A 14,125-nucleotide genomic window follows, 5' to 3' on the forward strand; every position below is an offset into this window, starting at 1 on the left:
AGCGAACGTGGTAGGCACAGGCACGGCAACATCTGTGGAGTCATCGTCCTCGTCCGATGTCACAGTGGTTTCAGCACGAGTCAATGCCTCGTCAACAGCATCCTCCAGTGACAGCTCACCACAGATGGCAACGTTGTCATCGGCCTCAACGTACTCTGTGAAGGTTGCAGTTGTGTCTAACAGACCACCAAAATCTTCGTCGACAAAGCCTACCTCGGCCTCGAGCTTGCAGTCCATTGAAGGTGTTGTGTCACCAGCAGAGGAGGCCGCCTCTCGCTTAAAGCCGCAGTGCTTAAACGAATTGGCGATTGAGCTTTGTGGCACCGCGTCCCATGAACTGGCCAAGAAATGCATGGCGTCGAGCACGGAAACTTTATCTCCCGACTCTCTGCGCTCCATAGCTGCCAGCCGACGCTGCACCAGCCGCTTCCTATACCCCTGCTTCACACATCTGATGATGCCGACATTCAGCGGCTGCAGCGGGCGTGTGCAGCTCGGCGGAAGAAAGACAACCTTGACGTTTCTAAGCTTGCTAGCACAATCTGGTGGGTGGCACGGTGCTTTGTCAATGAAAAGCATGATCTTCCTCGCCTTAGCACCCATTTCGTTGTCGAGCTGCTGCAAAAACTTGCTGAAGAGCGCGGACGTCATCCATGCGTTTTTATTAAAGTTGTAGCTGCACGGCAGCGTCCTCAGGTTCTCAAAGCACCGCGGCTTCGCAGACTTGCCAATGACGAACACGGGCAGTTTCTCTGAACCATCCTCGTTAGCACAGAACAGCGCCGTCAGACGCTCCTTGCTTCGTTTCCCACCGCGACAGCTTTCACCCTTGTGTGTAAGGGTTTGTTCGGGCTGCATGTTGTAAAAGATGCCGCCCTCGTCGGCGTGGAAAACGTCACGGGGCTTGTACGCCGCAATCATCTCCGGCAGCAACTGCATCCATTCGGTCACCTTCGATGCGTCCACCGGGGTTCTATCTGTACAGGAGCGGCTGCACACAATCTTGTTGCGTTTTTTGAAGCGATCCAACCACCCATTCGACGCTTGGAAGTCGTCTATACCAAGACGCGAAGCAACAAGTTCGGCCTTTTCCTTCAGAGTGGCGCCGTCAACTTTGCTTGCAGAGCTCCGTGCTTGGTGCAACCACGTCACAAGCACTCTTTCCAACTCCTCGTGTTGACCTTCTTTTGCCACCTTCCGCTTGAGGCCGAACTTGCTTGCATGCTGAAGTATCACAGCTTTGTTCGCCAGGAGCGTCTTAAGAGAAGATTCCGGTATGTCCAGGCACCGAGCAATGCTACTTTTCGTGGCTCCATGCCGCTTCTCAGCCTCCTCGATAATTTTCAGCTTCTCGCCGAGCGACAGCACTTTTCGCTTTCGCGACATCGCCGTTCCCCGACACAACGCAAAACTTCGCTACAAACACTCGGCGGTGCCTCCGCCCAACACCTTTGCAGAACAGGGAACACCTTCTAGACTGAGCTCCGCAGGCTAGGACCGCAGCGCAACCAGAGACGCCAGTGAAGAGAGGGGGAAAGCGATGGTGTGGAGGAGCGGGCGTTGCCGAAGGGAAGAGAAACGAAAGATGAGACGAGAAAAAAGCTGCGCCAGAGATAGGCCCGCCGGTCGGCTATCGCGTGGCCGACCTGCGGTAATTGCGTCGGATAACCAAGGTTAAGGTCGGATAATCCATTATTTTTACGAAGACTTCGCAGGCACCCCGTAAAACCCGGGTTGTCGTAAAACCCGGGGCCGTATAATCGGGGTTCCACAGTACTTGCCGGTTCCCCTCGTTTCTTTCTGCTTGTAACTTGTTACCGCCACATCACTATCATTCTTAATCGCTATACACAGTAATTCCCTTCTCTATTTTATCGCTCGCCAATCACCCCCACTCCACCATATGTACTCTATAAATTATTCTTCTGTTGCTCCATCTTGTAAACGAATGCATATGTGTCTGCCCTGCTGCCCCAGATCCTCTTTTAGTGTATATGCTCGCCTTTGTATAAGCTTGCTCTGTCTTTCAGCTTGCCTCAGTGTACCCTAGCTGTACAGATTTTTTTTATTTTGAAATTTTGTAGCGATTTTTGCTGTGCCTTGAATTCATCAGTGTTCACTATGTACTTTATTCAACCTGTTATTATTGCCCAGCCCCCCCCCCCCCCCCCCCTATGTAATGCCTTTGGGTTTTAAGGTGACAATAAATGAAATGAAATTAATTCCAATTTGGTAGTGTCTATTCTTTGGCAACCGGTCGAAACACCTCAGGGCATTTCCCCTGGCAGTCAGGGCTTTACCTTTGAGCAGAGTAAGAATGCAACCTGAAGCGTGCTTGGAACAAATACTCCGCAGGAACCTGCTTTGCTTGGCGATACCACGCCTGATTTTAACCGAAAGGCCAACAGTTTGAATCATATGAATAGGGCGAGCTTTTCTCTTTTCTTGCTGTTTGCAGAATTAGACAATTAAGTTTCCGATTGTTGTGCTTTTGTAGGTTATTTCTAGAACAATCACGATATCGACACGTAGTTCTACTGGGTTGAGTTTTAGATTGTGTTTGGTGTAGTAGGCCTGGATTATGTTCAGTAACTTTGGGTTGGGTTAGCTTAGGTTACAATAGGTTAGTTTACTTCTCGCCCTTTTTGCCACCGCTGGCTGTAAGAATTACAAGACGCTTATTTCCAAGGGTAATGTCAAGTCGTTTTATCAGCCATTAAGAGGCGAGTGCTGCAGCAAATGGCAGATGCAAGTTGTTACTGACAGATCACTATTTTGCTCCTGTAATGAGGTGGAAGTGATTTTGTTCCTCCAGTTTTAATCAAGATGTCCATGATATCACGGCTTAAAAGCACTTGCAAGTGCCATGCAGAAGATATGATTGCTCTTCCTCACTCAAGTGAATACCAACCTTAAATATCATACAAGACTTTTGAAGTGAATAAAGAGCGGTTACTTATTAAAATAAATGATGGTTGATTCAGGGCAGTCGAAAAAGCCAGGTCCGACCTCTGTAAAAAAATGTTGAACCTCACCCGGTGTGAAACCTGCTGAAACAGTGGATATTATAAGCAAACACATTTCAGGGCCTGGTCATAATTGTCTCTCGAAGTGGCCACCAACAACCTCAGCCAGTGCTTGCCTCCGCATACGCTTGCCATACGTTTCTTTCCTTCGAAGTTCGGGGTTCTCTCTCCACACTAGGCTTTTTTTTTTTCCCCCGTTTATTTACTTGCAAGAGTCTGATAACGTCACACCTTAAGTCAAGACATATTCTGCAAACACTTTATATACAACTTTCAAATTCAGTGTAGCGTTTCCTAATCATGGTAGCAATAGCCCTTAAATAGTTGCTGATACGTACAGGCAAGATATACATGCATACCTTGATGGTCATTTCACTTGACTGCGCCAAGTTAAATGCCCATCAAAGAAAATGCCTACACAGTCAACAACAGCTTCGTATAGTACAGCCCACAATTTAAGAGAATTGAAACTGCACCAATGGAGACATACCAGTTTGTGGGACAAAAAAGTGATTCCTGATTACTCCCAACATGCAGAATTTTTTTCCCTTAACATTTATAAATAAAAAAGAAATTCACATACACTAATGCAACAGATTTATTATAGGGTTTATCGTGCTGACGCAACGCAGGCACTGAGGCGTGCCGTAGTGGAGGGCTCCGGATTAATTTTGACCACCTGGGGATCTTTAAAGGGACCCTGCAACACTTGCCATCGACTACTAGTACTGTATTTTGGAATAAAGTCTATTGTCCCAGAAATCTCCTCCCGCAAGAATTATGAAAATTCGTTCACAATTAACGAAACTACGCGCGATGAGAAATCACGCATAATCGTTCCCTCTCAACTCGAACGCGGACAAGGCGACGAAAGCTGCGCGCTCTCTCCCGGAGAGGGGGGCGGCTCGCGGCGTTCTCTTCGGCGGCCTTCGATACATCACATGCCGGGTAGTTTTCTCCTTTTCTCCGCAACGCGGAGGGGCCTATTTCCGGTCTGGTGCCACAAAAAAGCAGGCATGGGTGCCTGCTCGCAAGTGCGCGCTCGGGCTGGTAGGGTGTTTTTGAAGCAATAAACGTTTGTAGTCGAGTGGTCCCGTTGAAAGGGAAGTATTGAGCTCATCACTCAAACTCCGCGCGCACTCAAAACACAAAATAAACGGTAAAACTGTGCCTACAGGTTCAGGCATAGAAGAGGTTCGTACACAGCGATGACGACGACGGAAATGGGAGAATCTAGCCGCGAAGTTGACCAGTGACAGCCGATCGGGCAGCCATGGCCTATGTGACGTCCCTTAGGCCATGCATAATGAGGACAACTGAAGAGAGAGCGGTTTGTTTTTCCGCGTCTTTCACATCGATTTGCGCGCTCACCGCTTCAAGTGCACGTGTAATATTTGGCTCAGGTATTCCTGGCAGTGTAATCTAAACGTCGCGCAGGTTTACTTGCACTGCTCAAAGAGTGTTGCAGGGTCCCTTTAACGTGTGCCGAAATCTCGAATTCACGGTCGTTTTTTGCTTTTCGCCTCCATCAGAAAAGCGGCCACTGCGGCTGGGAATCGAACCCGCGTACTCATGCTCAGTATACCAATGCAAGACACAAATTTTCTTTTGAAATACTACTAGCATTGTCTGCGACAGCTTATAACATCGAGACCAAGGACAGGGTCCGCATTCTTTGACTTCAACTACTGTAGGAAGTCAAGGTCAGACACATAAGTCTACAGTACGCATTCTATTTCATTACTCCAAATTTGTTGTTTTTATCCTTTCGCCAACACCCCCTGAACTGCCAAAATAACATGTTAAAAAGAGCATACCAAATTGGCCTTTGAAAAGCCAAATCGTTTTGAAATGCGAGACATATTTTAAAACCTTTATTAGATGCAGAAATGATGCTAAAGCAACACAATTATGAAATACAACATTTACTTTTTGCAGAAACAGACACTCAGCTGGATTGTTTAGTGAATGTCTGCCACAGGAAGATTGTCGAACGTATGCCACACGTTTAATACTTGCAAGTGATGGAAATCAGCCTAACTATCAACAGAGTGTTGGTTTGGATGAGTTGGTACATAGCGAAGTATTGAAGCGCAGCACAAGACGAGGGACAGAAACAAAGAAGACAACACACAGAGCACTCCGTGTGTCGTCTTCTTTGTTTCTGTCCCTCGTCTTGCGCTGCGCTTCGATACTTCGCTAACTACCAAAATGCTCACCGTTTTGGGTGCATCACTAGGATTCAAAGACATCATTCTTTGTCTTTTTTATCACAGCTCAGACACCACAGGATTGCGCATCAACAGGTGATAGGCACGCAAAACGAGCACACAAGGCTGCCTACAGTCCGATGACACGGAGTGCACACGTGGGTGTTGTCCTTTTTTCACCTTCCCGACAAAGGCGGCTGTTTCGGCTAGGATCCCAGCCTTGTGGTACACAGTGGAACACCCAGGCCACGAGTCACGGTGGCAAGTAAACACAGGCCCGGCTTGCAGAGTAATGACTAGTTGTACTCGAGATGCTGCTGCACACCAAAGTGTGGGTCCTTCCAGTCATTATTCTATGCGGCAGCCGCCTTGTAAGTGCTCGGCAAGTGTGTTGGCCCCAGCAGTCGGCTGCAGCACGTTACTGGAGTCACGAAGCAGTCTCCGAACGCCTGGCCTGGAGTACTTCCCACAGCCTGCGCAAGGGTGTCAAAAGTGAAAAGGGCATGCGTGTCATTAGATTCGACCTGACGACATGCTGTAAAAGAAAACATCGCTACAAAAGTCAGCTAAACACAAGGAGTGACCTTTTTACAGTGTCACCAGCCGTGGCACTGTTCCTTAAAAGGACCTTCCAAGGACCTTTGCAACACTGCTCTTTTAGGCACTTTTACGGGCTTTACGTCTGTTCTTTGTGTCATGCAGAGATATATGCAGAAAGAATTACCAAGATATGCGCAGAACTGAAAGAGTTGTTCAATTCTTAAATTTGCCCTCTTCTCGAAAACTGGGGGACTCCTGCTCGCCTGATGATGTCGCATCAGGGAACCAATAAAGGTGGCGAAAAATCAATCATTCCAGAAGTTCTAAGCACACAGGGATCTGACCTGGCATTGACGCTAATTGAGTGATCTTCTGGAACTGACGCCGGTATCTACCGAGGATAGATATTGGCATATGGAATGCAGACGGACAATTCTGCATGCATTTCAGCAAACTGCACAGGCGCTGGGTGATGCTGAGAGTGGTTTATCGTAACACAGCCAACGCTCGGAGCGGGCATCTCCATTCGTTTATTTTTTTTCTTCTTTGGTTAAGTTTTAATCCCGAGAAAGATTATGACCTATAGCATTATTTAGGCTCGTTTTGTTGATACAATGACAAATAAAATATAGCAAGGTCTGCCAACTGTAGGGTCCCCACGTTGCGTCATTAGAGTGTGACATGGGCAGTGCCGCGGGTGCTTGTACTTGTAAATGTAAAAATTGAATATTTTTCTCACTTCCGCACCGATCCGGATAATTCTTTTTTCGTCTGTTACTGTATCTGAATGACACAAAGAACAGACGTAGGGTCCGAAAAGTACCTGAAAGGAAAGCATTGCAGGTGTCCGCACACCTTTCTTCAAGGTAGACTGTCATGTCGGAGAACAGAAGGTGCCAATCATAATGCAAGCAGTAAGGTGACTATAGCAAAAAAAAAAAAAAAGTGACAATGCCCAGGCTGCTTTCCTGCAATCATTTCCGCCGACTTTGGAGATACAAACATACATAACATGATCGTGCCTATATAAAAGCAAATGCGAATCAAGAGTGCGCATGCAAAAAAAAAAAAAAAAAAAGGCCAGTTGCGATTGAAACACAAAACAGCACCAAAACTTGGCCAGCCATGCTGTCGCCACGGCCGGGATCAAGTTTGGTCAAGCCGCACCATTCATGCTCTAAATGAGAGACAGAGCTTCATTGTCAGAAATAGCATCGAAACCCAGGTTCAACCTCCTGGGGCCGTACAGTTATCGTGACACTTGGCCAGGCCACTGCCTACATTTCAAAGCAGAAATTAAAGGTTTTGACTGGGACCGTGCATTGCCTTTTCTTAATCACCCCTAAATGCCACGGTCCCTGCTGTAGCATATCTTCAGCTGACTAGCCAATTTAAGCTGTTGGCCCTATAGTAGAACTCGCACGCTTCCTCTTTACATTGCGCATTACTCGGCAATGTCAGTACCATTTTCCGTACAGCAACAGCACAGTGAGGACTGAAAAGCCCAATTCCCAATATGAAGGAAAGTTGCATGTCTCTTCCATGGTCCCCTCAGTCAAGTTGAAAGGGCTTGTCAGAACGTGCGATATATCAGAAGCCTCGTTTTGTGTTTAAAAGGGGTTTCTCAGCGCATCTCAGTCAAAATGAACTCTGTCAGGAAATGCTGACACTGGATTTTCACTAAGCGGCTGAATGTTGACAGAAAAGATGCAAAGCCCTTGTATGCAAATAGAGAGAAAGAATGGAGAGAAAGAGAAAACATATTTATTTCCCCCTTTACAAAGGTTTCTGCATGGCTGATCTCCTGTGACAGTTACCCGTGTTTTCCGAGTCATCTCTGCAAAAGCAGCAACATTACTCCTATGTTGAGGTAGGCAAAACTTTGGCAAACAGCATGAAAGCACGCGCTTGGAGGGAGAGTTAATGGGTTTGCGAAATGTCCAAACATTGCCACTGTTTCACTTTTCCTTTGTACTTAAGATTTCCAAAAGATGTTCTTCAATGCCACTGCAGTAACTTTGTGCACCCACGTAATCTTTCCCTGCTACCTACAAAGGCTCAGCCAAACTGCCAACCATCCAACCCCTTCCCCCCAACCACATACACTCAAGATGATGCCATATTGTGCAAACAACTGTTGTGCCGTTAATGTAGCTGCAGCGCACAAATACATTTACCTCTGTGCTATAAGCTGCTCCGCATACGACTACCATTGCAGACACCTCACCTGACAGCGAGGCTAGACGCTTCTGGCCTGGAGCAGCGGACTGCAGATATCCCTGCTTCGGCACTTCCCCTCTGTACCAAACCTGAAAGCACAAAGAATGTAACCTCCTAACTCACGGGGAAGCAATAAGGGGGAAAATGAGGGACAAACACCACAAAAAAAGTGCTAAAAAAGGGTACTGCACGAGCTGCGAAATTCCCCTCATTGTAACAGGGGCAATACAACATCGGTAAGTCTGAAAATGGTTTAACACAAACGAGGGATAGAAAAAATGATGCCCAAATTTACAGTGCAGCAAGGCTATTTTGATTACCTCATACTCACGTCAAAACCCAGCGGTCTGACCTAAACTTCAGCGTTGAGCCTACGATGTTGGGCTGGCGCCTCGTAGGCGTCGTGAAATCCCCAACCTCAGACTCCGTTGTTAGCAACCTGATTGATTGCTGGGTTTACGAGCCGACGCAACGCAGGCGATGAGGCACGCCGTAGTGGAGGGCTCCGGATTAATTTCGACCACCTGGGGATCTTTAACGTGCGCCGAAATCTCGTAAACATGGGCGTTTTTGCTTTCCGCCTCCACCAGAAAAGCAACCTTGTGCTCAGCAGCGCAACGCCTTAGCCACTGAGCCACCGTGGCGGGTTTTGTTGTTAGCAACCTACCGTTGCTATCGTGCAGTGGGCAACACAGCTAGAGCAGTGCTGCCAACTCTAAGGAAATTTCCCTCGACCTAGGGGATTTGGGTCGCCTTCAGGGAAAAAGGGAAATTTGTAAACATCTAGGGAATTTTTCTGAGTCTACATGACCTTATGCCTTCAGTCGTGTAATGGTGCCTTTTATTAATTTTAGCAGTCATTATCTTTTATACCTGTGCATTTCAGTTTTTCGGTGAAGCGCAGGTATCTATTTCACATAAACGTGCATCCAGCAAAGCTATCGCTCTTTCGTTTGACATTGCTGGTGTAAATTTGAAAAGAACATAACTCATGAGTTTTACACACTTGCTCACTCGAATATATCATGTACAGCCGGTAAAACGCTTGTCTATAACAGCGATTTCAACTTCAATTAGCTACATCCGAAAACTGCCGAAACATACTCGTTCCAAACATGTCGGAGGCAAAAGTGAAGGGCTAATACTTCAGAATTCCGCACTAGTTCTATTCAAATCACACTCCGGCGGGGCAGGATAGGGCTGAGAGTACGAACGCTGTGTTATAGACAAGCCTTTTACCGGCTGTACTGCACATCGTCTGTGCTCGTTCCTATTCTTCTTCTTTTTTATATACTTGCATGGTATGCACTCTTTCGTAGTGAAACATTTTTGTGTCAAATGTTGTGTAGTTCAAGGTCTCCCGTTTTCATGACAGATGCACACATAAAAAGCCTTGCAGCAGAGTGCACTTCGATAATTGTATTGGGCACTGTGCGGCAATATTGGGATCGTGTGTCGCCGTCGCTCTCATGCGGCTGCCTCAGCGGGTTACCGCTGAACACAGTATCTGAGAGAAAACATCTAATAACCGCATTCAGCAAAAATTTAGGGAAATCTAGGAAATTTCTTCATCCGAACTAGGGGAAAGGTGGCTTTGCTGGTTGGCAGCACTGAGCTAGAAGGAGGAAAGAAATCCTTGCGTCACGTGATCAAAACGTGATGTCACTTGACTTGTTTTTGAGCGCCTAGGGACAACGCCGAAGTAGGCACAGCATATGTGCCTACTTCGCCTCCCCCCCCGAGAGAACGATTTGCGCTGTCAGTACCCAGCACGTCAGTTTGTGTTGATTGCTACCAAACGAAGCTGCAGATGCGTGAATATACCATGAATGCCAGTATGGTGCGATATCCCTATCCGATTAGGTGTCTACCCGGCTACACTAGGGTCCGAATGTCATTTGAACCAAATGTCATTTGACTCAAATTGGGTGCTTTGAATGCCATTCTTGCTGTTTCCTTTGTTGAAGAGCCTGTCCTAAAGTGGAAAAGCACAAGAAACAGTTATTCTCGCTTGGACAGCTCTCAATCCCTGCCAGTTTCTTTTGCTGGCTGGTCGTTCCACGGGTACATTATGCGTTCAGCGTTTTCTTTGACAAGACCATACAGCGCATCAAACTGACCTTTGTTGGCCAAGCCAGTGTAAAATTTGAAAACACTGCTGTCTAAGCTGTCGACCGCCAAGAGTTGGGACTTAAGCTTCCTGCACTTGCCCTCCAGTTTCTCCACCTTCTTTTTTAACAACATGATCTCTTTCGAGAGCTTTGCTGCAAGTTCTGTGCACGAAGCACTGCACTCCTTTGATGCGTCTGGAGGTGGCATGTTCGGCATCAGTAGTGCGGCGGAAGCCGTATGCTCATCGGGGCCCAAAGAACAAGATGTGAAAGTTTGCATAGATGCGCAACACAATTGGAAATTAAATGTATGGTTGAAGTGAACACCAACCTATTTCAGTGGAGAAGTTTGCTGTGCCAGTTGGAGCTGCAGTGTATTCAGCTGCAATACCAAAGAAAACTGTAAGAAGCCAGCCATAGCGAACCAACAACAGTTTAAAAACTTGTAGCTTCACTCACTTAGTGGATTGCTGTTGTCAACTTCGTAGGCACCTTCAGAAGGTGGTTTGCCTGCAAATGTACATGTTAAAAATATAGCGAGCAACATAAGTGGGAAAACACTAAAGCACTTGCAATGATATCTACCTGCTGTGCTTTGAGGCCTTGCACCTTCAACACTTGCAGCCACAGTGCTGTTGGCTGAAGTAGAGGGGGGGGGTAGATTGACAGTGAATAGTTTTGAAGTGAACTTAAGTCTGCTCTAAGCTAGAAAAATCACACTATCTACCTTGGACACTTTGGAGGTTTTCGTCGTGTAAAGCACAGCCAGCTGCTCTTAGGTCACCTGAAACAAAAAAACTCAATATAGCCAGAGAATGTGGATAATGTGAACAAATACACCGAAGTTGTACGCTTGGCATCATGCAATCCTAAAACATGACACTTGTTATTTTCCGAAATATAAACACTTTTTACGCATTCTGTGTTGACATGCACGCCCTAAAAGGTACAACCTTGCCACAGCCTCTCAAAAATACTGCACATAAAATTGCTTAAAAAAGGGAGCTCCAGAAGTGCAGAGCAGTGCTTTCGGTGACCTGAGCCGCAAACGCCCTAAAGTCTAGCAGTCCATTCTAGTTAAAAAATAACGCTAAGAAATATAAAAAAATGAGACATAACAAGATAACCATTGTTAAAAAAATAACTGCACGCCAGAGCAACTAGCATTCGAACCCAGAGCTTCTGTGCCGAAGTCAGAGACCTTACCTCAAGACCACAAAGGCGACGCCACACTTCCGTTTCCATTAGAACGCATGTGGTTGTGTGCACAGCCGTGCAGGTTAACTTCCACGATGCTGCGCGTATAGCAGTCTAGTGCCGCTACATGACAGACAGACAGACAGACAGACAGACAGACAGACAGACACACACACACACACACACACACACAGCGTTATTTAACAGCGTACCTGTTTGGGCAGAAGTAGGGAAAGCGTGCAGCACTAGTGAGCTACAAGAATTGTCTACAAATCACTGCGGTCAACAGCGCTGACTAGATCGATCCGTCTGTCGCAGATAGTGAGACCATCTCATGAAAAAAAAAAAAAATCACGCCATATCCACGGAATGAATGATGATAAGTGGGGCGAAGCTCGAGAGGGGGAGATCATCGGTAACCGTAACTCTCCCGTGAAAGTTCGCCCATTACATCATTAAGAAAGACGTACTGTGTGCGTACATTGTACAAATCAACTTTCCCGTGTGTCAACCGCCTTATAGTCATGAACGGTAGACGAGGCGCAATTGGTCGTTCTTCCACGGGGTTCAGCAGAGGCAAGTGATCCGGTCTCGGTGGATATTTGAAACCGTGGGAGACGCTCATAGAAAGCACTTTTCCGGCCATCAGGGAACCTTTACAGCTCGCACAAACTTTGTACTCACTGCTGACGGCGGCGGTGGGGAACGCGGACTGCAGCATGGCGATGGCAGTGGCTCGAGCGTTGTCGTTCTTGATGGAAGAAATCGTGACCAAATTGTTGGAAAACCACAATCTGTCGCACACATCACAACTGTGGCCGAACGAAACGTCTAGAAAGTCGCGCTTAAACCGCGCGTCGGCAGCTTCGGGCCGAGCTCGCTTAATGCGTTTTGCAGCCGCCTCGCGAGCTCTCACTGCATCGGGGTTTGCCTGCCGATACGAGCGCTTGCTTGCAGCCTCACGAGCTCTCACGTTCTGCGGATCCGCTTCGCGCCGCTGTTGTGCCGCTGCGGCCTCTCTTTCGCGTACAGCGGGATCTTGGCGGCGTCGACGTGCAGCTTCGGCCCGTCTTGCACGTACGGCCGGATCTTGGATACGTTGACGCGCAGCTTCGGCTTGGCTTACCCGTACAGCAGGATCTTGGCGGCGCTCAGCTTCACGGCGCGATTCTGCCGCTCGTACGGCAGGATCTTGGCGACGTCGACGCGCAGCCTGACGAGATGCTTCGGCCTCTCTTTCGCGCACGGCGGGATCCTGTCGGCGAGCGCGCGCTGCCGCCGCCCTGCGCGCCCTCCGCTCCGCAACCTTGTCAACAACCACCTCCTCCATCCGGTGACTCGTAGAGGAGGCACTGCTCGTTGCGACAGAGTGTGTGGTTATATATATATATATAAGTGAAGTGGGAGGAAGCCACCCGGTAACTGTCTATCTTAGGATGACACTGATGACACCTCAACCAGCCTCAACCGGGAGGAGAATAACGAGAGGATGGGGAGGGAACATGGAGAGGAATGAGGAGGGTGATGATGATGATGATGATTTAATGGTCATACCCTTTGCAACGGGTCGGCACTCTGGCCAACTAAAACAAACATACAAAAAGAAAAAAAAAACAGGGAAAGACATACAAAACATGGAAAGACACAAGAGAGTACACTTCGGCGTTCACAGTTTTGCATGTCGTGGTTGAGCACTCCTGCACGAGTGTCACACCAGACAATGCCACTGCACAATGCCTGCAGGCCACGCACACCGTAACCGAGACCGAGCGCTCGAATGCGCGGTTCTGGCATAGGCTATGCCAGAACCATGGCTTTAGGAGCTTCGCCCCTAAAAAATGCTCAGTACAAGCTTCTATATCTGAGGGATCTCTGCACAACGAGGTCATCTGCGGCACAGAAAAAGGCACGGCTCTTCTTCCTTCGAACACCTGTTACGCTTGCAGTTAACGCATACTCTGTCTTACTACGCGCATCCGTGAAATGTATCACGAACTTGCGTTTAACCTACCGTGTTCCGATCGCTTCTTATTCAACGACCGCTGTTGCTGGCGCAGAAAGCGGTCAAGCGCACTGCTCCGACGGTGCTCGTTTCCTGACGTGTGCGCAAACACCGACGGCACATAGTCCGGGTGTCGCGGTGAAAGCGACGGAGAGCCTGTCCGGGGAAAAGAATGAAATTTAAGCACGGGAACAAATGCCATAAGGTTTTTTTTTGAGTAAGGTACTTGCCAGAGACGAAATGTTTCCCGCATAACCTGGACGCACGACTCGGCTCCCATGGACGGCCATCTTTACTTTCACGGCGGACCGCCTTTATCCATGCCAGCCGCCGCAGCCGATCGCGTGCGGCCGACGGGAAGCTGTAGAAGCCGATACCGTTTCCTTTTCGGCCCTCCGAGTTACAGCGGAACGCAGCACAAGTTGTGGGCATTGTTCCGCGCTCAAATGTAAATACAACCACGACCCCTTCCCGCTCATGCGTCGTCTGCTGCCCGCTTAGGGACTTGGCCGGATTTTGATGGATTTCGAAAGCTGTAGTGGCGCTGACCCACTAGTATTGAGTATGAAAATTAAATATGTTGATTTCATATTTTACGTAAATTAACAATGAACGAAGGTCCACAAACAAAAATATTTTGTTTGTTTTACGTATGGAAGTATTATATTTTTATTGCCGATTGAAGACTACAGTGACGGGGCCCGTCGCTTTAAAATCTGCTCTACAGAGACGGGAGAGAGAAGTGATTTGGTGGAAGAAAGGAAAGGAAAGTGCACTGGGGAACCCTATGCCTTAAGTGGCTACTGGCTCGTCTAGTGA

The 14,125-nt window shown here is 47.8% G+C and overlaps 1 protein-coding gene across 2 annotated transcripts; it reads right to left on the reverse strand.

The window, feature by feature from the left end:
* Window positions 1–4,887: 4,887 nt before the first annotated feature.
* On the reverse strand, window positions 4,888–13,828 carry LOC144145872 (uncharacterized). Of its 2 annotated transcripts, XM_077677688.1 has the most exons (8): window positions 13,537–13,828; window positions 13,316–13,462; window positions 10,835–10,891; window positions 10,693–10,746; window positions 10,567–10,617; window positions 10,439–10,489; window positions 8,004–8,085; window positions 4,888–5,709 (listed from the first exon to the last, which is right to left on the reverse strand). In XM_077677688.1, exons 1-8 carry the CDS (start codon window positions 13,736–13,738, stop codon window positions 5,664–5,666), a joined length of 690 nt encoding a protein of 229 aa, XP_077533814.1. In that variant the 5' UTR covers window positions 13,739–13,828; the 3' UTR covers window positions 4,888–5,663. The 2 variants fall into 2 exon arrangements, with proteins under 2 accessions (XP_077533814.1, XP_077533813.1); XM_077677687.1 differs by lacking the exons at window positions 13,316–13,462; window positions 13,537–13,828 and adding an exon at window positions 11,989–12,770.
* Window positions 13,829–14,125: the final 297 nt, after the last annotated feature.

Source organism: Haemaphysalis longicornis, unplaced genomic scaffold, assembly GCF_048455015.1.
Source record: "Haemaphysalis longicornis isolate Haplotype H1 unplaced genomic scaffold, Haemaphysalis longicornis Haplotype H1 scaffold_7, whole genome shotgun sequence".
NCBI classification, from domain to species: Eukaryota; Metazoa; Arthropoda; class Arachnida; order Ixodida; family Ixodidae; genus Haemaphysalis; species Haemaphysalis longicornis.

Excerpts from the sequence above, each read along its gene's own strand:
- LOC144145872 (XM_077677687.1), bottom strand. The coding sequence starts at position 12,634 with ATGGAGGAGGTGGTTGTTGACAAGGTTGCGGAGCGGAGGGCGCGCAGG. Across the intron at positions 10,892-11,988 it reads CCCCACCGCCGCCGTCAGCA|GTGACCTAAGAGCAGCTGGC; the intron begins GTGAGTACAAAG and ends TTTTTGTTTCAG. Across the intron at positions 8,086-10,438 it reads AAACTTCTCCACTGAAATAG|GTTTGGTACAGAGGGGAAGT; the intron begins GTTGGTGTTCAC and ends TTGTGCTTTCAG.